This window comes from Silurus aristotelis (genome assembly GCF_946808225.1).
Source record: "Silurus aristotelis genome assembly, chromosome: 15".
NCBI lineage: Eukaryota > Metazoa > Chordata > Actinopteri > Siluriformes > Siluridae > Silurus > Silurus aristotelis.
The window spans coordinates 12,406,096-12,429,257 of NC_139588.1; the positions used below are offsets into that span (position 1 = coordinate 12,406,096).

Here is a 23,162-nt window from a genome sequence, read left to right on the forward strand (position 1 = left end):
ATTGGTTTAATAATAATTAGACATTTCAAGCTTGGTTGCACAAGCCAGTGCACTCTTAGTGCCGGTCCCAAACCCAGATAAATGGGGAGGGTTGCGTTAGGAAAGGCAGCCAGCTTAAAACATGTGCCAATTTCAAATTTGAGGATAACGAAATAGAAATTCATATGGGATTGGTCGAGGCCCGGTTTACCAACAACCGCCACAGGTATTGTTTGCCAACAGGGTACCGGTGGAAATTGGGCTACTGTTGGCGGAAGGAGGAGAAGACGTCTACAGAGACAGCAGGGAATGAAGAAGTGTAGAAGATTGAAGGTTTGGGTGGGTACTTTTAATTTTGGTACTATGACTAGTCAAGGGAGAGAGGTAGCTGATATGATGGGGAGGAGAAAGGTAGATATGTTATGTGTTTAGGAGACTAACTGGAGAGGGAGTAAGGCCAGGAACATTGGATGTGGCTTTAAACTGTTCTTTCATGGTGTGGATGGAAAGAGAAATGGTGTAGGGTTGATTCTGAAGGAAGAGTACAGTAAGAATGTAGTGTAGAAAAGTAGAGAATTCAGAAGGAGTTGCATTGTGTGTTTGTGGATTTAAAGAAAGCGTATGACAGGGTGCCGAGAGAGGAACTGTATTATTGTATGAGGAAGTCAGGTGTGTCAGAGAAGTATGTGAGGGTGGTGCAGGACATGTATGAAGACAGTGTGACAGCAGTGAAGTGTGCAGTAGGAATGTAGCAAAGCCTAAACATAACATATGTCACATATCATAAACCTGTGCTCCAATACATCTGATCAAATGCACATTATCAACTTGTGCTGTTAATATCATGAACAGCAGCTACGCTAATTTCTCTCCAATGCTTCTCTTTCGCTCCCCATCCCGAGGCATCCTGAGGTTGCTCGAGCCCCAGTCACGTCCCACCTCATGAAGATTATGGACCTTTAAAGAAGTAGATGCCGAACTCACAAACTTCCCGTACCATCTAGAGACGTACCAGTGCCAATTGGATCCCACTTCATGTGTGGAGTTTTGACATTGGACCTCCTGGAGTGTTTAAAGGCTCTGGCATGGAGAAGCTAGTGTTGAATCTGTGATGATCGCAAATGTTGAGCTATTTTATGAGTTGCTCAATAAATTCTAGTTTTATAACCACAATGACTGTATAAGACTATAAAAAGAACATTACTTATAATCCTACATTCCAGTGTTCATGTAAGTTCTCACTCTCCAGTGTTCTGTATTGTTTAAAGACTATAATCACACTCTTGATGTCAGCCAAATGAGGATGGGCTCTTTTGAGTCTGGTTCCTCTCAAGGTTTCTTCCTCATGACATTTAAGGTAGTTTTTACTTGCCACAGTCGACATGGCTTGCTCATCAGGGATAAATGCACACCATTCACCTTAACTGTTGATTTCTGTAAAGCTGCTTAGAGACAATGTCTGTTGTGAAAAGCATATATAGAAATAAACTTGAATTGACTTGACTTGAATGACAGACTGGTTCAAGGTGGAGGTTGGACTGCATCAAGGATCGGCTCTGAGCCCTTTCCTGTTTGCAGTGGTGATGGACAGGTTGACAGACGAGGTTTAGACAGGAGTCTCCATGGACTATGATGTTTGCAGATGATATTGTAAATTTGTAGTGAGAGTAGGGAGCAGGTTGAAAAGAGCCTGGAGAGCTGGATGTACATGCTGGAGAGAAGGGGAATGAAAGTCAGTAGGAGTAAGCCAGAGTACGTGTGTGAATGAGAGGGAGGGCAGTGGAGTGGTGAGGTTGCAGGGAGAAGAGGTGTAGAAGGTGGAGGAGTTCGGGCACCTGGGGTCAACAGTGCAAAGTAATTGAGAGTGTGTTAGAGAAGAGAAGAAAAGGGTGCAGACAGGATGGAGTGGGTGGAGAAGAGTGGCAGGAGTGATATGTAATAGAAGGATATCTGCAAGAGTGAAAGGCAAAGTTTATAGGACTGTGGTGAGACCTGCAATGTTGTATGGTTTAGAGACAATGGTATTTATAATGTCTGTGGCAAGTATTCACTGACATTCTGGTCGTTTTGTTTGTGTTTGTGACAAGAGATGACAGAGAGCGCCATGTCTGTTTGCGTTATTTTACAGTTTTGTTGTTATTATCAGTGTATACAAGTAAAAAAAATGTGAATGTATTGTTCTCATCTGAACGATTAAAAAAGTAATTGAAATTCATCAGAGGGAAAAATGCCACAAAATGTGCCAGTGCGTTTGTCGACCCTAGAGGATGTTGTGAATAAATGTGTGTTGTGCTGATGGTTTTAATTTCGCCTCTTTTATATTTATTTATCTATTTATATTTGAAATAGAAATGGTCAAATAGAAATGCTTGTTGCATTAATTGCGCGCTAATAAAATTTGTGCCGTTAAAATGAACTTGCATTAACACGTTATTAATGGGTTAATGAACGTCCCTAATTAATATATTAATATAAAACGAATTTGAAATTTTGTTACCTAATGAATGCATCCAGGCTGAACATCTATCATATAGAACACAAACAGAGAAAAGTTGATGATGATCAGGTGATCAGGAATGTCTTTTTTCTCAGTCATGTTTACATCACTGACTCTGTCTCATCCACAATAACCCCATACTTCTTGTTGCCTTCTTACTCACTCTTTATTATCTTTGTAAACTAACCTACATCTGTGCCAGGAAATTATACACCAGTGGTAGATTGAAAATAGCGCATTGAAAAGACAATATATTGACATTTCACAAAATAGATTAAACCTAAAGTAATGGGCCTGGCTTGAAAATGTACAAGGTAGAAAGTACAGATATGTAATATCATTCATTCATTCATTTTCTCCCGCTTATCCGTAATCCGGGTTGCGGGGGCAGCAGTCCAAGCAGGACCCAACTGCTGCCCAATCCTCACAGCACCGTCCCTTACGGTCCCTCCTGCAGGTGGTGAGCCCACGGGAAGGCGGCCCCACGTCACTCCGACGTCACAGACCTTGTTATTTCCCTCGTAAGGGACCCCCGGAGCATAGAGGGTTAAGGGCCTTGCTCAAGGGCCCAAGAGTGGCAGCCTGGCGATACCGGGGCTCGAACCCCAGACCTTCCGATCGGCAACCCAGCGCCTTAACCGCTGGAGCCACCACTCCACTTGATATGTAATATCATATATAATTTAATACTTACAATGAACAAAAACGTAATCTGCAGCCTGCAAAACCAGACAGTGAGTAGGTGTGTTCTACTTCAAGCGATTAGCGTATGACATCAGCGTGTGAGATTTTAAATGCACCTGAATTGCTCCTGCAGATGTTATACTCTGATTAGCCTGCGTTGTTGGGGGCAGGGGGCACAGCATATTTTTGGCGGGGGGCGGTGCCACCCCATGCCCCCCCTTTAGACACGCCCCTGGCCCCAGCGTGGCCTGAATGGATAGAAACAGACAAATTCACCTGACTGCTGTAAAAGAAAAATCAGCATGAGCTGGAATTGGCATATTGCTGGGATTGGGCCTTACTTTACAGACTGCTATCCACAATTAGATATCTGCCAGTCATGCTGAGATTTGAGCAGAAGTAAGATTGTCTGTAAGGGGTAGAAGGGAATTAGCTGAATGTCATTTGCAGAGCAGTGTATGTGAACATATATATATGTAAAAATCTGTTTTGTGAAATAGAGAGGGTGGCATAACTGAATAAATAACAAAATGCAATTTAAAAAACTATTTAAAAAAAAGTTATAGAGTTTTGCCTAATCCACAAAATTTAGTGACTTCAGCCGTGGAATTTATGAAGGATTTTAGGTAAAATAAAGTGCTTGTTTACCACTAACGCGTTTTAAAAACCCTTTTCGAAGTTTCTCGAAATTTCAGTTAGACACACTGTAACAGAAAGCCCCATAAATAGCTTCAGCATCCTATAAAACACAAGCAGCAGGTTCATTTGAGTTGCTCTTGTTTGCTTAATTTAATTCAATCCTATAAGGTTTTGTAGTCCCCTCTTTAGGCGCACTACATAGCGCCAGACTGGATGAGTTCTACAACCTAAAAAGTGCACGTGTTAAAGGAGGAGGCAGGTGTTTGTAGTTCAGCCTTTTTGAATGACATGTCCATAGAGCAAAGTTCGGGGCTGATAACTGCTCATTCGCTGGTCTGCACTCCTGTCCTGTACCTTCAGCAGCAGCAGGAGCAGCAGGTGCGCGTCTCTGGCGCTTCAGACTTAAGTTTGTGAACATGGCAGATGGGAACATATATGAGAAAATAGACAAGGAGAACTTATACGAGAAGCCGTTTGACGAGCCGGTTGTCTCTGCCCAAGAGGAGCCGGTATATGAGAACAGAAGCGCGTTTCCCGACGCCGCGAAAGTGACCGAAGCGATCTACAGCGAGGTTAATATCCAGGTTAAGTCTGGCAGAAATCCAACTCCGGACTACATGAATACTAATGAAGCGACAGAGGAGGCAGAGGAAATCATGAGTGAAACCCAGAACAGTGTATGTTTGTATGAGGTTCCACCAGAAGAGAATGGAGAAGAAGGTTCGTCCAGGCGCTCGTCCGCCTCGTCCTCTGAGGGCTTTGGAGAGCAGTGTGATGATGAGCAGCAGCTTCACGAAGACAACGCCGAGGATGGCATGATGATGGCTTTCTCCATGCCCAAGGGCAGAGCCGCAGAACCAGAAGATGTGTTGGACTACAGCCTCAAACCAGTTCAAAATAACAGTGTAGAAGAAGAGGAGAAAGCTGGAGATCCCAGTCAGCCTGAAGTTGCACTCTTTGTCAAGGTGAGACCCAGGCATTATACATGTAATAAGTTTCTATACTGATGAGGGAAAAGGAGTAGGAAAAGATCCTTAATATAAACCTTTTGCAATTCAGACCTTCAAACGTTGAGAGGAACCCGACTCAAATAGGGGAACCATCTTTAATTGTTTTATATGAAGGGTGTAATTCTAAATTTTAAAACAATACAAAACACTGGAGAGAGATAACTACCATGAACACCGGGGTGTGTGTGTGTGATTAGGAGTAATGTCCTTTCTACAGTCTTATACAGTCAGTTGAGTTTGTGAAACTAGGAGCTACTGAGCAATTCATAAAATAGTTCAACATTTGAGATCATCATAGATCCAACACCAACTCCTCCATGTCAGAACCTTTAAAAAATGTAAGAGGTCCAATGTAAAAACAAGAAGACTAGGTACAAGTGAATTTCCCTGTTTCTAGCCTTTCCTTTAAACAGTTCAACCCAGCAAAAGTAAAGTAAATGATTTCACAGGAGGTCTCAGGAATGTGTTTGTTGCACTCCTGTAAATTTTTGCCCAAGAGCTTAGAGATCAGTGATTTTGATTTGGTTTTAATGATCTATAAGATATTACATTAAACTAGGAATACCTTTGCTGTAGATGGGTTGGGAACCCAAAACCAGAATGACAGACTATTGGAACGCAAGTATAAATCAATCATACATTAAAGAAAAGCCATAAAAGTGTTCTCCTTTTTCTTTTTCTTCTTCTTGATGTTCAGAAATAAAGGGGTGTTGTCACTCATAAAGACCTGACTAAAGGTTGTGAAGGTGTGGTTGCATGACTGTAATAATCATCACTTGGACTTGAACCATTTTTTTTTAACCACACAACTCTTTTACAATCTTAAAGAGTTAATAAAGCAGCATGATCCTATCACTGGAAGTGCAACTCAAATATGTTATGGAATGAAGGTCCAAGAAATTGTCTTAACTGATACTACAAGTGCTGGTTAATCAGTATTTGGAGAAGCATTTAGCTAAAACTCATCCAGAGCACAATGGAAAGAAGAATCCCAGTCAATCTGTCTGCCATCTCAATCATTAACTTCTGCTTTCCTGAAGTCACTTTGTTCCCAAGAGTGGGTTCCTAGCTACTGATTTGCGCTCAAAACACCTCACTATGCTGCAGTGTACCAGTGAGTGTTTAAACTATAGATAGATTTTATCCTTTGTGCCAAATATTGGTCAAAATCACACATCTGTTTCTATATCTGGACTGTGGTCATAGGACATAACAGGGGTGTTTAATCATTCACCAAGGAACTGTAACAGTCATGGAAACAAGGCTGAAACTGCGTGTGCAAATGTAAGCGCCCATGTGTTCTCTTTACTTTTTGATAGAAGGGGCACTATAATCTCAGGGCACAAAGGGGTCACATTGCTGATTGAGCAACAGTGATTGAGTGGTGGTGTTTAAAACGTTATAGATAAAGTTATACTAGAATTTGTACCATTTCAAAATTTCCACAGAGTCGGATTTTTAGCATTTATAATAGATAGATAGATAGATAGATAGATAGATAGATAGATAGATAGATAGATAGATAGATAGATGGATAGATAGATAGATAGATAGATAGATAGATAGATAGATAGATAGATAGATAGATAGTATTATTATTATTATTATTATTATTATTATTATTATTTTACATTTAAACACAACCAGCAATGGCTGTGTTTACTACGGGACTTTACCACAGCACTTCAACATAGATCACAGTAATAAAAGAAAAGCTGCCATTGGAGTTTTTCTTCTCAGTGTGATTTTTTTTTTTTTTTGTTGCCCTAAAAGATTGATAGGTGCCCTCATTATTTTATTGTCATTGGCTATTGAGGTTTTCTCATAATCCTGAAAAAGAATATTCAGTTTTGCTATTTTTTCTGGATATTAATTTCAATTTCACTGGCTTGAAATGAAGTCTAATAAATCATTTTCAATCCTGGCTTTATGGACGGGTGTATATTTATTTCATTACAATGTTTATATAGCATGGTGTAAAACCTAATGATAGTGAAGTTGGTGTTGTTTCATATAACACATATTAAAAGTACCTGTGAGTTATTTATTTACCCACTGCATATACAGTGGGCTTCCCGTGGGCTCACCACCTGCAGAAGGGACCGTAAGGGACCGGTGCTGAGAGGATTGGGCAGCAGTTGAAGGCGGGGGCCTTGACAGCCCGATCCCTGGACACGGAGAAGTGTCTGGGGAATCTGCTTAGACTGCTGCCCCCGCGACCCGAATTACGGATAAGCGGGAGAAGATGAAATGAAATGAAATATACAGTGGGGCAAAAAAGTATTTAGTCAGCCACCAATTGTGCAAGTTCTTCCACTTATAAAGATGAAAGAGGACAAAAGTTCATCTCAATACTTTGTTATATACCCTTTGTTGGCGGTGACAAAGATCAAACGTTTTTTCTGTAAGTCTCCACAAGGTTTTTACACACTGTTACTGGTAGTTTGGCCCATTCCTCTATGTCGATCTCCTCTAAAGCAGTGATGTTTTGGGGCTGTCGCTGGGCAACATGGATTTTCAACTTCCTCCAAAGATTTTTTATGGGGTTGAGATCTAGATACTGGCTAGGCCACTCTAGGACGTTGAAATGTTTCTTACGAAGCCACTCCTTCGTTGCCCGGGCGGTGTGTTTGGGATCATTGTCATGCTGAAAGACCCAGCCACGTTTCATCTTCTATGCCCTTGCTGATTGAAGGAGGTTTTCACTCAAAATCTCACGATACATAGCCCCATTCATTCTTTCCTTCACACGGATCAGTCGTCCTGGTCCCTTTGCAGAAAAACATCCCCAAAGCATGATGTTTCCACCCCCATGCTTCACATTAGGTATAGTGTTCTTTGGATGCAACTCAGCATTTTTTCTCCTCCAAACACGACAAGTTGAGTTTTTACTAAAAAGTTCTATTTTGGTTTCATCTAAACATATGGTCAGCATTTGGATCATCCAAATGCTCTCTAGCAAACTAAATGTACTGGCTTAAGCAGGGAGACACGTCTGGCACTGCAGGATTTGAGTCCCTGGCGCTGTAGTGCGTTACTGATGGTAGCCTTTGTTACTTTGGTCCCAGCTCTCTGCAGGTCATTCACTAGGCCCCCCCGTGTGGTTCTGGGATTTTTGCTTACCGTTCTTGTGATGATTTTGACCCTACGGGGTGAGATCTTTTTACCCAGATCGAGGTAAATTATCATTGGCCTTGTATGTCTTCCATTTTCAAATAATTGCTCCCACAGTTGATTTCTTCACACCAAGCTGCTTACTTATTGCAGATTCAGTCTTCCCAGCCTGGTGCAGGTCTACAATTTTGTTTCTGGTGTCCTTTGACAGCTCTTTGGTCTTGGCCATAGTGGAGTTTGGAGTGTTTGAAGTTGTGGACATGTGTCTTTTATACTGATAACGAGTTCAAACAGGTGCCATTAATACAGCCAGTCTCTAGGTCTCAACCCCATAGAAAATCTTTGGAGAGGGTTAAAAATCCATGTTGCCCAGCGACAGCCCCAAAACACCATTGCTCTAGAGGAGATCTGCATGGAGGAATGGACCAAACTACCAGCAACAGTGTGTAAAAACCTTGTGGAGACTTACAGAAAACGTTTGATCTCTGTCATTGCCAACAAAGGGGATATAACAAAGTATTGAGATGAACTTTTGTTATTGACCAAATACTTATTTTCAACCATCATTTGCAAATAAATTCTTCAAAAATCAGACAATGTGATTTTCTGGATTTTTTTTTCTCATTTTGTCTCTCATAGTTGAACCTATGATGAAAATTACAGGCCTCTCTCATCTTTATAAGTGGGAGAACTTGCACAATTGGTGGCTGACTAAATATTTTTTGCCCCACTGTATATAGTATGATTGCATAAATTGCTGTTTTTCTTAGTTATCCATTTAGAAATGTGCATGGCCCTGCTTTACTATCTAAAATCTTTTGCTGACTGCTACTACTGATATGGCCACGGTTTCAGTCATGCAGGCATATCTCATTTAAAAAGAAGTTTAAAGGTTGCTTTCTCAAGTTCACCAAGGCACATTGGTGAATTATTTGCAGTGCAACACAAAGATTTCTTTTCACTTAAACACATTTATTTTATGATCCAGCTTATAGAGCCTGTTTAACATTTTCAATTGTCCGAAACTCTTAGTTATTGATTGTAATTCATATATTCAGTAACTACTATGAATTAATCAATAAGTCCAGGCGAACTATGTCAGTAGCGCTGTATCTGCAAAAAGACCTGAGCAACGAAACAATAATCACAGCAGCATGAGTCAGTATCATTTTTTTTAAGATAAAAAGCTTTTGTTTTAGATTTACATACATATCATCTGTTTGTGAAGCAGTGTCTGTTATTTTGTTTTGTTTCAGGGCCACTGAGATGAGTTTTTAATCCATAAAACAGTCACCACAGTCCATTTATATTGTAGTTACTAAAATATAGTCAGATCACAGATAATAAAAATGTTATTCAATAGATATAATTAAAATACGACAGTTTGAAACAGCATTCATATATGCAGATGTTTCTTGTCCAGCATAGCTGTTAGTCATTGTTTGATTTGTTTATGTGCAAAATCCAGTGCATGTGTTTTTTACTAGCTAACCAGCTTTTTTGTGGTCATAAACTGGGTGTATTGTGGGTAGGAGAAAGCAAAAGCAGTTGTTGCATTCAAAATACACTTCTACAGTGGGTGTCATTCTGGTCTAATAATGAATATATGTTAGCCTTACCTTAGTTCCCTTTTTAGTATAGATGCAATACCTTGGTATTTTTCCACCCTGGCAGCTTGAATATTCTCCTATGCTTCAAACTCAGTCAACATTGAGATTTTAAAGGGGTGCATGTAAAACAAGAATGGATTATGGCTGTTTTATACGTCAGCAACTATGTATTTGCGAGCAGGGTTGAATATAGGGATCTGCTTTCATAAATGCATGAAGTTGTACATATGGCATGGGTTGTACACTAGAGGGCAGCACCACATCTACTATAACTGAATTTATTCAGAAAGCAAACAAGTAGAAGCGTTGATTGACAATCCTCTGCCACCAACAAGTCGTTTTTCTTGTTACCAACTTCTATGCCTGTAATGCACGGACAATATACTTCAAATGCAGATTAAAAGATTAAAAGTAAACTAGTTAAGACCTTTGATCTTGCTATGACCTTGATCCTGTTTGGATCAAATCCAAATCTAATCTGTCCATCTACTGGTTACAATGAAATTTTTGTGTAATACAAAATATTTTTGTATATGTTGAGCAAGAAGTCTAGAAGTCAAGAATTCAAGAAACCAGTTCATCTGAAGGGATCTAGCTGGGGTTTAGAGCAGGGCTCTGTGAAGGCCTTTCAAGTTCATGCTCTCCAACCTTAGCAAATTATGAAACCAAACTCATGGACCAAACTTGTGCACAGGGGTCATTCACATTGTCATGCTTAAAAATGATTGAACCTCTTATTTCCAGTGAAGGGAAATTGTATACAAATACATATTTTTGGCAGCATTTTGAAGAAGAACCCATTGGTTCACAAACGTAAAAAAAAAAAAAAAAATGGAAAGGAAAGTATTTGGATGGTTGAGCCATGACAGGAATTGGAAATGATTTGGGTATAATTGTGCAATTTTATCCTCAAACAGAAAGATTAATTGAGTGCAGTATCATTTTATCTACTATATAAAGTCTGCAATAATGCTTAGAAACATTACAGTAAGCATTTAAATGATCAGGACACAAAGCTGGAGTGATCCTTTGCAGGTGCAATGAGAGTCCAGGTATTTAAAAGAAATAATGTTATGGCAAACTGGTCATTTCTATTAGTACTGCTAGTTTACTAGTAAAAAGGTGAATGTGAGCAGGAATGGGAAATTGCCTATAGATCATGTGATAAAGTTGCTGGATGAGGATCATGGGAGTTGCAGACACAGGTGTAACATTTGTAGGTTACAGATCGAAGAGCAACATCAGTAACTTGATATACCATTTATACAGAGCGTGTCGTCATTCAAAACAGTGTAGTAGTAGAAATCGAGTAGAAATTATATATGACAGTAAATTAAAATTCACACGTATTGCAAAAGTATTGCTAGGTTATGAATATACTTGTAACCATTTACACTGACTACCAATAAAGGACTTCTCATAAAGCCCTGAAAAAAGTCTGGTGCTAAAACCAAATGCGAAATCATCAAATATTTATACAGGAATCCTGTTCCCCTGGGCTTCCAGGGCTGATCAAATATAACCTATCGTTGCACTTCAGAGTGCTGCATGTGTCCAGTTGTATAAAATATTGATGAAGCCAATTCCTCTACTCTTGGTTTCTGGGCCATGACAATGTTTTGTTCTACATTACAGGTAATCCTCCAACATTTCTAAAACTCCAAGAAACAATGTCAGGATACATTCTTTGGTAATACAGTGCTGTGTCCTTTAAGTAGTCTTTTTTTTCTTTCTATGAAGCCTTTTGTAATTTGTCATCTATTTAAGAGATGTCTAAAGTTTCCAGAAGCCTTTTAGAAAGCATGATGTTGGTCTCTCAGGATGGGTTCCAGAGGTGCTGTTTTCTCCCAGCTGCTGTTAGACGCAGGTGCATGAAATTGGGTGAGAGAATCAGGGCCAGAGCTCCTCCCCTGGAAAAGCTGCACACCTTTTTTTTTTTTTTTTTTCACCTTCGCTCTCTTCTCTGCATTTCTTTTTGTGTAAGAGAGAAGCTGATCACTTGGTGAAGGGCAGAGAAGTTTAGTGTAGAATAGTAGCAGCACTGCTAAGACTGCTTGGATAAATTGGGAAGATGTAAGTTTAGGGATTTTTCTGTTTTGGACTGAACTCAGATAAACTGACTTTACAATGACCGACCTAACATCAAAAGGAGGGGGCCGGGAGCCTGATCTTGAATTGTTTGTCAAGGTAAGAGGAAAAAGGGGCATGGAAATATTAAGGTCTATCGTAAAATACACACTGTCTACATAATACAAATCTTTGCAACGTTATCCCGTTCCTGCAGCTATGTAATGCAATAGTTGCTCTAGAATTACAGCTTCAATGCATGAAGAGTCCATTTAGATTTTTAACTACAGATAGTATCTATTGCTGTATGCATTTAAAAGCATGTGAGATATATTTGTTGTTAAGCTCCAATATATCCACAATTAAGAATACATCAGGTTTAGGGCTTGTGATGTATCAGCCTCAAGCTCCTCAGAGAGAGGAGCAGCTGGTTAAGCAAACAACTAATGAGGTGCAGATGCAGAGGAAACAGTCTTTTACTTGCTTACATGGTCTGCAAGACACATATACACACACACACACACACACACACACACACACATACACACACACACACGCACCTTTGTTTTCCGGTAGAATGTTAATGCTCCCACACGATTGTTTTAAATTGAAATGGGGCGTAACTTTTGCAAATTGTACAGTTTCCCAGGTACATCCCAGTCTCCATGATGTTAAAAGAGCAAAATCCCTCCCCTATCAAAGCTGCATACCTCTTTCTGTTCCTCTCGATAGAGCTGCTGTTAGTTTCACAGCGAGTTGTAGGACTATTCAGTATGTTCTGAATTTTCAAAACTGGAAACTTTCAATGGGAATTAACAGGAATATATGGGAATTAACAAAAATGTATTGTAGTAAACTGGGAATGTAAAAAAAATTGCAGGTTAGCTTATAACAGAGAATTCCTTGAATCCTGCACACAAAATAATGTTAAAAAATGTCCAGCTTGGTAAATATCGATGTAAATTACATAAGTATTACATACATTTATGTTTAAAACTTCCTTGTGCTGTGTGCAACAAAATTATATTAACAATTAAATCAAAGTCAAAATGTAATTTAAAAAAATCTGTATTAGTTTTCATACATAGCTTATGACTAAACAAAATGTTTATATAAGTTTATATACATTTTACCAGATTTTAAATTACACGTTAATTCCTGGTAAGTTTCCAATTTAGAATATTTCCAAAATTCCCCAGATTAAGTTCCCATAAAAAGTTTCCAAAAAACCAGAGAATGTCCACCCTTTTTGTTCATGCTGAAGTGTTTTTTTTCCCTTTTATATTTTTAAAACTCTGTAATGACCAGAAACATGCATGAATACATACAGAATTGCCTTCAATAATCTATTTAAATCTGTTGTACACAAGCCTTCTTTGACTGTGACTAGTAGAGCATGCAACTGAAGTACACTATATACTTTCTGTTGTCCAAAGGTCACATGGTAGGCTTCATAGCTAGTTTAGTGCTACTCAGGCAGCCATGTTTAGTCACCGGATCTCTCTAGACAGTTCAAACACACACACACACACACACACACACACACACACACACACACACACACACACACACACACACATATATTTATGTCACACCCCTCAAATTTCAGCAACCATTTTATTATATGTTCTTGAGGGAAATACTATAAATTGAAGCATAAAAAATGAGTAGTCAATGTGCAGCTTTTATAGCAGTACAGATTTACTGTCCTCTAAAAATAGCTCAACATACAGCCATACAGTGAACATGTCAAAACTGTGTCCAAAGTGTCAACATTTTGTGTGAGCTAGTTATTTAGCACTGCCTTAATCCCCCTGGGCATGGAATTCACCAGATCTGCACAGGCTGTGGCTGGGTTCCTCTTCCACTCCTCCATAATGACATCACAGAGCTGCTGGATGTTAGAGTCTTCTCAGGTGCTCAATAGGGTCCAGGTCTGGAGACATATTTGACCACTTCATCACCTTCGCCTTCAGCTTTCTCAGCAAGGCAGTTGTCATCTTGGCAGTGTGTTTGAGGTTGTTATTGTGTTGGAAAACTGCCGTTCTGCCCAGTTTCTGAAGTGAGGGCATCATGTTCTGCTTCAGAATGTCACAGTACATGTTGGAATCCACGTTTCCCCTCAATGAACCGCAGCTCCCCAGAACCAGCAGCATTTATGCAGCCCCAGACCATGCTTGACTGTAGGCAAGACAATTTTCTTGGTACTTCTCACCAGTGGGTCGCCACTCATGCTGAGCACAGCACAAGGACTCAACTTCTTTGATGGACCCTTGCGAGGCCTGTTCTGAGTGGAAACCGTCTTGTAAAACCTTTGTATGCCCCTGGCCACTGTACTGTAACTCAGTTTCAGGGTGTTACAGATCTTCTTATAGCCTAGCCATCTTTGTGAAAAGTGACAATTCTAATTCTTAAATTGTCAGTGATTCTTTGCCATGATGTACCATGTTGAACATCCAGTCATCAATATGAAGGAATTTACCAACAAAGTACCAAATTTTAACTGCTCTAATACAAGATATACAAATTTGTATGGTGCTGTCAAGCAGAAAAAAACATGACCATGATGAATAGAACGTGTGGCTTTGCATGGTTAGATGACATACAGCTGTTATCACTTAGGGTGTGCTCACTTTTGTTGTCAGTTATTTTGACAATAATAGCTGTATGGCTGTACAGTAAATCTGTCCTCTGAATATGTGTGTGTGTGTGTGTGTATATATATATATATATATATATATATATATATATATATATATATATATATATATATATATATATATATATATATATATATATACTATGATATGATATGATATACTTAGCAAATTCACACTAATAGTTTGTGTATGAATAGGATAAATATCAGCTATATGATAAATCCAACAGAGGGTGCTGTTGTACTTCATATCTTTGCCTCCAGTTTCTCTTGCTCGGCAGCTGAAAAGCAGAGGTGTACAACTGTGACATCTCAAACTACTGTGTGTTGTATTAATATCTGCTGATCTTTGATATTCGTGGCCTATTTGTCGTTTCAGCAAAGCATTCACCATAAAAAATTCCTCATGTGACAGAGTTCAGTAAAGTTTGTGGTCACCTTATAAAGGAGTTAAGGTTGTGTCATTTCTCACTGTTGTGTGGTCCGCAGGCTGGGAGTGATGGGGAAAGCATTGGGAATTGCCCATTTTCTCAACGCCTCTTCATGATCCTCTGGCTCAAAGGGGTTGTTTTCAACGTCACCACTGTGGACTTGAAGAGGTGAACATTCTCTTACAGCTCATACAAATTTTGTTTAGAGTGTTTAAAATAGACGTTTGTTATAGATTTATATAAACAAACCTGATGTTTCAGTGTCAAAAACATTTGTTTGCGTTATATGTGGGGGTTTTTTTGGTTTAGGAAACCAGCTGACCTGCATAATCTAGCTCCAGGCACACATCCTCCATTTCTAACGTACAACGGTGAGGTCAAGACAGACATCAACAAAATTGAGGAGTTTTTAGAAGAAGTATTAGCACCACCAAAGTAAGTATGTTTTGTAGATTGAAATGGTGTGCTACAATATTAATATTTATGAATTATATATAAATAAATCTAATACTAATTTCAGTTGTCAAAGAAAGATGACTATTAAATAAACCTTACTTTTAAGTGATATACCATATAATACAAATGTATATATTCTTTAGTGCATAAGTAAAACATAAAGCCTTCTGTCTGTAATACTGAGCTTATAGCTGATGTTTTGAAATATGTCAGAAATATTATTAAATAACACAGTTGGTATTTGCCTAAAGGAAGTGGAAAATGCTATATTTCTGTTCTTTATGTGCCTCAGATACCCCAAGCTGGCAGCCAAGCACAGGGAATCCAACACAGCGGGGATTGACATATTTGCAAAGTTCTCAGCTTACATCAAAAACTCAAGGCCAGAAGCCAATGGAGGTAGACATGTCAAACCAGATCTCTTGATTTTCTCAATGGATGTAGTATATTATAGACACTAGCATGCCAAAAGTGCAGCAATATTAAAAAAAATGATATGCATATTAACATTTCTGCAAGTGCTACAAGTTTGTATTAATACCGAATACCTAAACAATATGTAAATCAGATTATTTAAGCATGTAATATGGATTGTGGCAGGGTGGGAGAAAAATCTGACAAAGGCTCTAAAGAAGCTGGACGACTACCTGAACAGTGCCTTGCCTGATGAGATAGATGCAGACAGCATGGAGGAAGAGAAAAGCTCTAACCGCAAGTTCCTGGATGGCGATGAACTCACCTTGGCAGACTGCAACCTCCTGCCAAAACTCCACATAGTCAAGGTGAGCCGCTCACAGCCATGTACATAAGGACAACATTGTGCCTGTTAGCGACGTGACAGGATTAGCAATGAAACAATGTAAAAAGATTTGTACAACTTAGGTTTGACAATCTTTCCCCTGCTATTGCCTCTTTATAGGTTGTTGCTAAGAAGTACCGTAACTACGACATTCCTACTGAAATGACAGGAGTGTGGCGCTACCTGAACAACGCCTACGTTCGAGACGAATTCACCAACACCTGCCCTGCAGATAAAGAGATCGAAATAGCCTACCAGGATGTAGCCAAAATGCTAGTCAAATAAAGCTTGTTGCACAACTATTAGAGCAATCAGACTTTATGAATACAGTCAGAAATAGACTGCGGTGGTTTTTATAGAATTTAGTTTTGTAGCATTGAAAACAGATCTTGCAGTGAAACCACTCTGGTAAGCCAGAATTCTGTTCTGCAACACAAAATAAAGAAATATTATCAGACTCAGTGCAGGCCAGGGAAGTCCTGTAGCCCTGTAGTGATTTTGTCTAAATTATCAGTCAAAGCTAGATGAATATTTTTCCCACAAGGTTTTTTTTTTTTTTTTTTTTTCCCCAGTTGTTTGCTGCATTTCTTTTATTTACATTAAGAGGTTCTTATTATTTAAAGAGAATCTTAACTGTCAATGACATGCATATACATTACATTTAAGAACTATAAATAGAAATTATATGTGTGATAGTTTTCAATTGGATAATGATTTTCAGGATAATTTTCATACTATGAATGCCCAAGCTGTGCTTAAATAATTAATTAGGAGAAAAAGTAACAAACAAGCAATGAAGAAAAGTACAGTAGAACAAAATCTTTTATGCAAAGGTATTATAAAATAAATCAATATAAAATATACGTATATGTATACATGCATACATCCCTGGCTCAAATAATCAAGAACTCTTTCATTAATATGTTTTTTGTTTGGATTTAAAGAAGCATCCTCTCATTTTCCTACCACTTTATTGCTGAAGTGCATTTTCTTTCGTTAGCATTTGTACTTATCTTTTTGTCAGCTGATGTATGTTTTTCGAAAGATTTAGCCTTAACCTAAATTATATCTGATTCATTTGTAATTTGTGTTTGAGCTGTGCTGCAAAGAAGATTCATGGCATCCCGTAATGCTGTTAAATCAAGTAAAGCAGTGTAGTCTGGCTTTTCTCCAGCTCTCCTCCACTCTCAGCTCTGCTGAAATAGCACACAGCTCCACAGACTTGATAGGTCCTCATGGAGCTTGCTGCTCTTGTGTGGCTTGGACAAACATTTGATATGAAAGGGGAGTGTGGCGCCAGCGAGGCCTATCCTGCATGAACCTCTACGAAATAAAATAATATTTTTACAGTTCAACTTGCGTTATTTCATTTTCCCTCTGCGCCATTTTTTGCTAATTAATATAATTACATAGGGATTATATTAAAGGAAATGGAACTTATTCTGGATTGAATAATGAGATTTAATGTGTGTGGTTAAAATATAAAATTTGAGCTGAAAACAATTTGTAAATTTCACAATGAAGTTAAAAGACCTGACAGTAGGTGAAGGAAAGCAGTGAGACAGATCTGCATTTAATTGTCTGTTAAACCCAAAAGACACTTAGTTGCCCCTTTATTCTCAGGTTTGAGAGCGATGACCCCAAACATTGATTTCCAGGCTGTATATTAAAGCTCTCTTGTTCCTCTACTCTATCATTAGGGTGGAAAAAATGTCCAAACCATCTAGATTTTTCCTCAAAAGAACCTCACTCCAAAGACCTGCGCCCATCAGATTTACAATAGGGAGCAGCACTATTTACCCGAAGTGAGCTCCTTCCAGAAATAACAGAGCAGAAAAATAAATGGAGCCAGCCATATTTTTCCACACAAGTAAGAAAATATGTCCAGGGCTTGTGCCTCAATGCTTAACATAATTAGTTCTTAAACATTCTACTCCTTGGATCTCTGCACTTACATTCAACATTCCCCAAGCAAGATAATATACAGTATGGCATTAACGTCAAACATATCCTGCGCTCATCCAGGGCTTTAACTCTTTATCTGTTTGCACAGATGCCAGTGATACACAATTTACTTGTGGCTCGATGCACATGAAGAGAGGATCCACAGACACTGATGATATCTTGCCCCTGGTTTATTTTTATTGACAGTTTGAAGCACATCCACATTACAGAATGACTTTGTGATGTTCCATCAATGGGAACCAAATGTTTTAAAGTCTGGAGCATGCATAGTCTTATTCCGTATATTTGCAGTTTATGATTCAGTGAGAACTTTTGACATACAAGATGACTGTATGCTTGAAACATGCTTGTTATTATTATGATTTAAAATATAGAAATGGAATTTAAAGAAGTCATTTATATATATTTATATGAATAAAATTTCAACTATTTTCATGCACTTTCTGTTGAATGATTTGCATATAAACTGCAATTTCTAGGAGTAGTTTAATCAGATTAAATGAAGGCAGTGCACTTTTGCTAAAGCATTGCTCAGGATTGGTGACTAGATAAACAATTCACTGGCTGTGGGTGTTGATATATGCTTTTTGCTGTGTGATTGAGCATGTTGCCTGAAAGTATTACCACCACAGACTGATTAGTGTTGAAATGCTAATCAGGTGCCATGTGTAGGTCACTTTTGCTAATTATTGTTAATGCATTGTTCAACCCTTCACTAATGTCACTATAGAAGGCCACTAAATAAATATAGACCTCAGAATTCTGACCTCAACCCTACTACAACCCTATGAAGATGGCACAAAATTGTATAGGAGGTTGTTGGATGCAGTAGCATTACATTTTCACTTCACTTAAACTTAAGGATCCAAACTTTCTCCAGGATGACAGTGCCCCTGTACACAAAGCCGGATCCATGAAGATATAGTTTACATGGGTTTGAGTGAAAGATCTTTATTGACCTGCTTATAAAGCTCTGATATCAACACCTTTGAGATTAATTGGAACAATGACTGCACCCCAGGCCTCCTCACCTCACCTACACGAGTACCTGCCTGTATTAACACCCTTGTGGCAGAATGAGCAAAAAATCTAGTAGAAAATCTTCGTAGAAGAGTGGAGGTCATTACAACAGCAAATGGAGACTAAATGTAGAAAGGATGTTCAAAAAGCACATATGAATCTCAGTCCGGTGTCCACAAACGTTTGTTCATATAATGTATATATAAATATATATAAAGCCAACAGATATAAAGTCAACTTTTAGATTAGTAAAATAAATGTAGACCTGGCCAATTATTCTCTTTAAGCCAGCAGTGAACAGCAGTCAACTCTGCAGGATAAAGGCTATACACCATCAAATCCTCTGATTCAGAGAAAATACCAAAAGAGAGTATACTAATGTATCTTATGGAGATTTACATTTAATAATATGGCCTATAAGTCAGTCTTTAGAACTAAACAGAATATAATTATTAGGTTGGTCATCTAAGGAAAGTTTGCTGCAAAGAATATTTCATCCAAAGTGACTTCCAACTGAGGCAGAATATAATCCAAGCATCTATCTGTTAAATTTACAGACCATGCTCTTACTTAGACAACTTTATTGTTCATGCTGGTAATGTAAAAATATAAAAACAATTCTTCCATAACCATTTCCCTTATTATCTACTCTTAGTCCTTAAATTTGCAGCACATTGAGGGATCGTAATCTAGAAGATTCCGCTATAAAACAGAATATCGTTTTTATTAAGACAAGTTTGAAGAAACCCAAATCCGGCTTTTCGTATGGCAAAGGAGTATTGAGTTCTTCCTCAGCATGGGCCTCGTTTCTCATAGTCGGCAGTGTGAGTGACTTGTGGTGGAACTTGATGGGGATTAGTGCAATGACGGGCGCACGCCTGCGGCTTAAGTACGGAGCTGACAACCTAACCAGAGGAACTTCTGGCTATGGAACACTTCATTCTGGCAAAACACATACACTCTGGACATCAGTGATGCTGAGATGGCACAAAAAGATTCTTTATTTGCACTGAATTCAGATCAAAGTGGTAGTGTTTAAATATAGTGCTTAGAGAGTCATGAGTATATCACTTAGCCACAAAGGTGATTGATTAAAACCAGAAATATAAAAGAGATGTTTATGCTTAGTATTTAACCTGGGATCAGATGTACACAGTGACTGACATTTGAAGTTTAATTTGATATTTAAAAAAAATGTCTTCCTGTTGTGGCAGGATGTGGGCACAGAGACCTTCATGTTATGTCTGGGATAATTATAATTCTTTTATGACATGACTTGGTGCCTGAAAAAGGAGTAAAGATGGTTGAGTTCCTCTCCTCCGTCTTCCAGCACGCAGTATATCTCTCCACATAAGAGAACAATCTGTTGGTTCTGCACTCAGCCTTGCCCACAGAAGCCATCACAGCTGCATGGCCGTCATGAACATTTTCTTTATCATTCAGCTTTATAAATCTCTGCACACTCCCTGGGAAATCAAGAATGTTTGATTTTCCAGTCATAAACTATAAAATCTGTCATTAATATAATAACATGATTCGGGATATTTGCAGACAGAGCAGGAGTCTAAACGAAGAGCAGACATGGGCATCGATGAAATGCTTTGGCACACCCTGATGGCTGCAATTACTGTGTCATTTTGCAAAACAGAAAATCAGAAATAACTGGCATGGTGTCACCAAGCCTGTATGTCAGTCATCAGAAAAGGCCCCGGGAAGCACTGTTTTGCATTACCAGTTCATTAGTTCTCAATTAACACTCAGCCCCATTAAAAGGTTTATATGGCTATTTTTTTTTTTTTTTTTTTTTGACAAGAACCATGCCCATGCTTCACTATGGCTGGCTACTTTTGAAGATGGAGTTTCTGTCCAAATATTTCACATTTTACTGCTTGGCCCAGACCTATGGAAAAGGTCTGTGTTGCATGAATATTTGGCACAAGTCAAAGCTCTGTCCTGTTGAATGTTCTGGTGCCTGAAACACTCAATCATGAGCAGTTTAGATGGTGAATAACCTGAGACTCCTGGCACCAGCTTGAGGAGTCAACAAAGAAAGCTATTGTTTAACTGGTAGCTATCCATGGTCCTGATATCAGAAGAATTAGTATAATTATGGAGTAATTTGGTGTGCAGTGCAAAAGCTTAGAGTTTTAAAATTAGCATTGTATTTAGAATTGGTGCAAGAACATAAAAAAAAAACCCTAAAAGATATTGCACACATTCAAGAGTCTTAAAACTGATACTCAAGTAATTTAAATAGTGAGGACAACCATAAAAATTACTTAAATTGAAATAATATATTTTTTTTATTTTCAACTGATACCCTCTAAAATTCTCAGCCATTTCTAATAAGGTGCTTCTAGCCCTTCATTTCTTTAAGATTAATCTCAACACATGCAGGCACCAAACCTTTTCTTATCTTTTAAGGTCTTATCAACCTGTTTGAACACACATTCATGTTATTTGAGCACTAGATGGAGTAGTCGAGCTGAAATTATTTGAAAAGCAGACTTTAACTAAGCTTAGATGTGAAATATTTTTCACTGACTGATAAAGCAAATATACAAATTATTATTCCAGAAAGCTAAAATAACACCAAATCAGTAATGCTGTCTGTGACAAAAAACTTAGTCACTCAAACAATCACTGAAATGGTGTCAAAAATTATTCTGGTTACATGTTACAATATTGTTAAAATACGGGTTATATAGTTTGCAGATTAGGTTCCATCATCTCATTTTCTTTTTCTTCTTCTTCTTCTGGCTTCTCCCATTAGGGGTCGCTCCATACCGTCTCCATACCTCCCTGTCCTCTACATCCGACACCAACTACCTGCATGTAAGGGTCAAGGCCAGAAAACTAGACTGGATGCCAGTGATTTTCGGGCCCTTAGAAGGCACTGCATCAAATACAGGAATGCTACTGTAATGGAATACTTCCAGAAAACATTGTCAGTGAACACAATCCACTGTGCCATTTGCCGTTGCCGGCTAAAACTCTATAGGTAAAAAATGAAGCCATATCTTAACATGATCCAGAAACTTAGGCATTTTCTCTGGGCCAAGGCTCATTTTAAATTGACTGTGGCAAAGTAGAAAACTGTTCTGTGGTCAGACGAATCAAAATTTTAAATTTTTTTTTTAAAACTGTGACGCCATGTCATCCGGACTAAAGAGGATAAGGACAACCCAAGTTGTTATCAGCGCTCAGTTCAGAAGCCTGCATCTCTGATGGTATGGGGTTGCATGAGTAAGTGTGGCATGGGCAGCTTACACATCTGGAAAGGCACCATCAATGCTGAAAGGTATATCCAAGTTCTAGAACAACATATGCTCCCATCCAGACATCGTCTCTTTCAAGGAAGACTTTGCATTTTCCAACATGACAATGCCAGACCACATACTGCATCAATTACATCATGGCTGCGTAGAAGAAGGATCCGGGTACTGAAATGGCCAGCCTGCAGTCCAGATCTTTCAGCCATAGAAAACATTTGCCGCATCATAAAGAGGAAGATGCGAAAAAGAAGACCTAAGACAGCAACTAGAAGCCTGTATTAGACAAGAATGGGACAACATTCCTATTCCTAAACTTGAGCAACTTGTCTCCTCAGTCCCCAGACGTTTGCAGACTGTTATAAAAAGAAGAGGGGATGCCACACAGTGGTAAACATGCCCTTGTCCCAACTTTTTTTAAATGTGTTGATGCCATGAAATTAAAAATCTACTTATTTTTCCCTTAAAATGTTACATGTTCTCAGTTTAAACATTTGATATGTAATCTATGTTGTATTCTGAATAAACTAAAGACATTTTAAACTTCCACATCATTGCATTCTGTTTTTATTCACAATTTATTCAGTGTCCCAACTTTTTGGGAATCGGGTTTGTACATAAAGTTATACATAAATAACAATATCATCTGCAAACATCATAGTCCATTGAGACTCCTGCCTGACCTCGTCCATCAACCTGTCCATCACCACTACCAACACGAAAGGGCTCAGTGTCGATCCTTGATGCAATCCAACCTCCACCTTAAACCAGTCTGTTGTTCCTACACATTTCACATTTCACTGCCGTCACACTGTCCTCATACAGGTCCTGCACCACCCTCACATACAGTACGTCTCTGCCACACCACACTCTTCATATAGTACCAACAATAAAGCAAATCAATCAGTAGAATGTATGTGTTACAATATATTGATACACTGGTATGCAATTACTCCAAGA

At 38.6% G+C, this 23,162-nt stretch overlaps 1 protein-coding gene across 1 annotated transcript; it reads left to right on the forward strand.

Annotated features, from left to right (window-relative positions):
* Nucleotides 1-4,125: 4,125 nt before the first annotated feature.
* On the forward strand, nucleotides 4,126-17,300 carry clic5b (chloride intracellular channel 5b). Its single transcript, XM_083561878.1, has 6 exons — nucleotides 4,126-4,764; nucleotides 14,749-14,858; nucleotides 15,000-15,125; nucleotides 15,439-15,545; nucleotides 15,747-15,928; nucleotides 16,066-17,300. Exons 1-6 carry the CDS (start codon nucleotides 4,216-4,218, stop codon nucleotides 16,228-16,230), a joined length of 1,239 nt encoding a protein of 412 aa, XP_083418004.1. The 5' UTR covers nucleotides 4,126-4,215; the 3' UTR covers nucleotides 16,231-17,300.
* Nucleotides 17,301-23,162: the final 5,862 nt, after the last annotated feature.

Excerpts from the sequence above, each read along its gene's own strand:
- clic5b (XM_083561878.1), top strand. The coding sequence starts at position 4,216 with ATGGCAGATGGGAACATATATGAGAAAATAGACAAGGAGAACTTATAC. Across the intron at positions 14,859-14,999 it reads ACCACTGTGGACTTGAAGAG|GAAACCAGCTGACCTGCATA; the intron begins GTGAACATTCTC and ends TTTTTGGTTTAG. Across the intron at positions 15,126-15,438 it reads GAAGTATTAGCACCACCAAA|ATACCCCAAGCTGGCAGCCA; the intron begins GTAAGTATGTTT and ends TATGTGCCTCAG.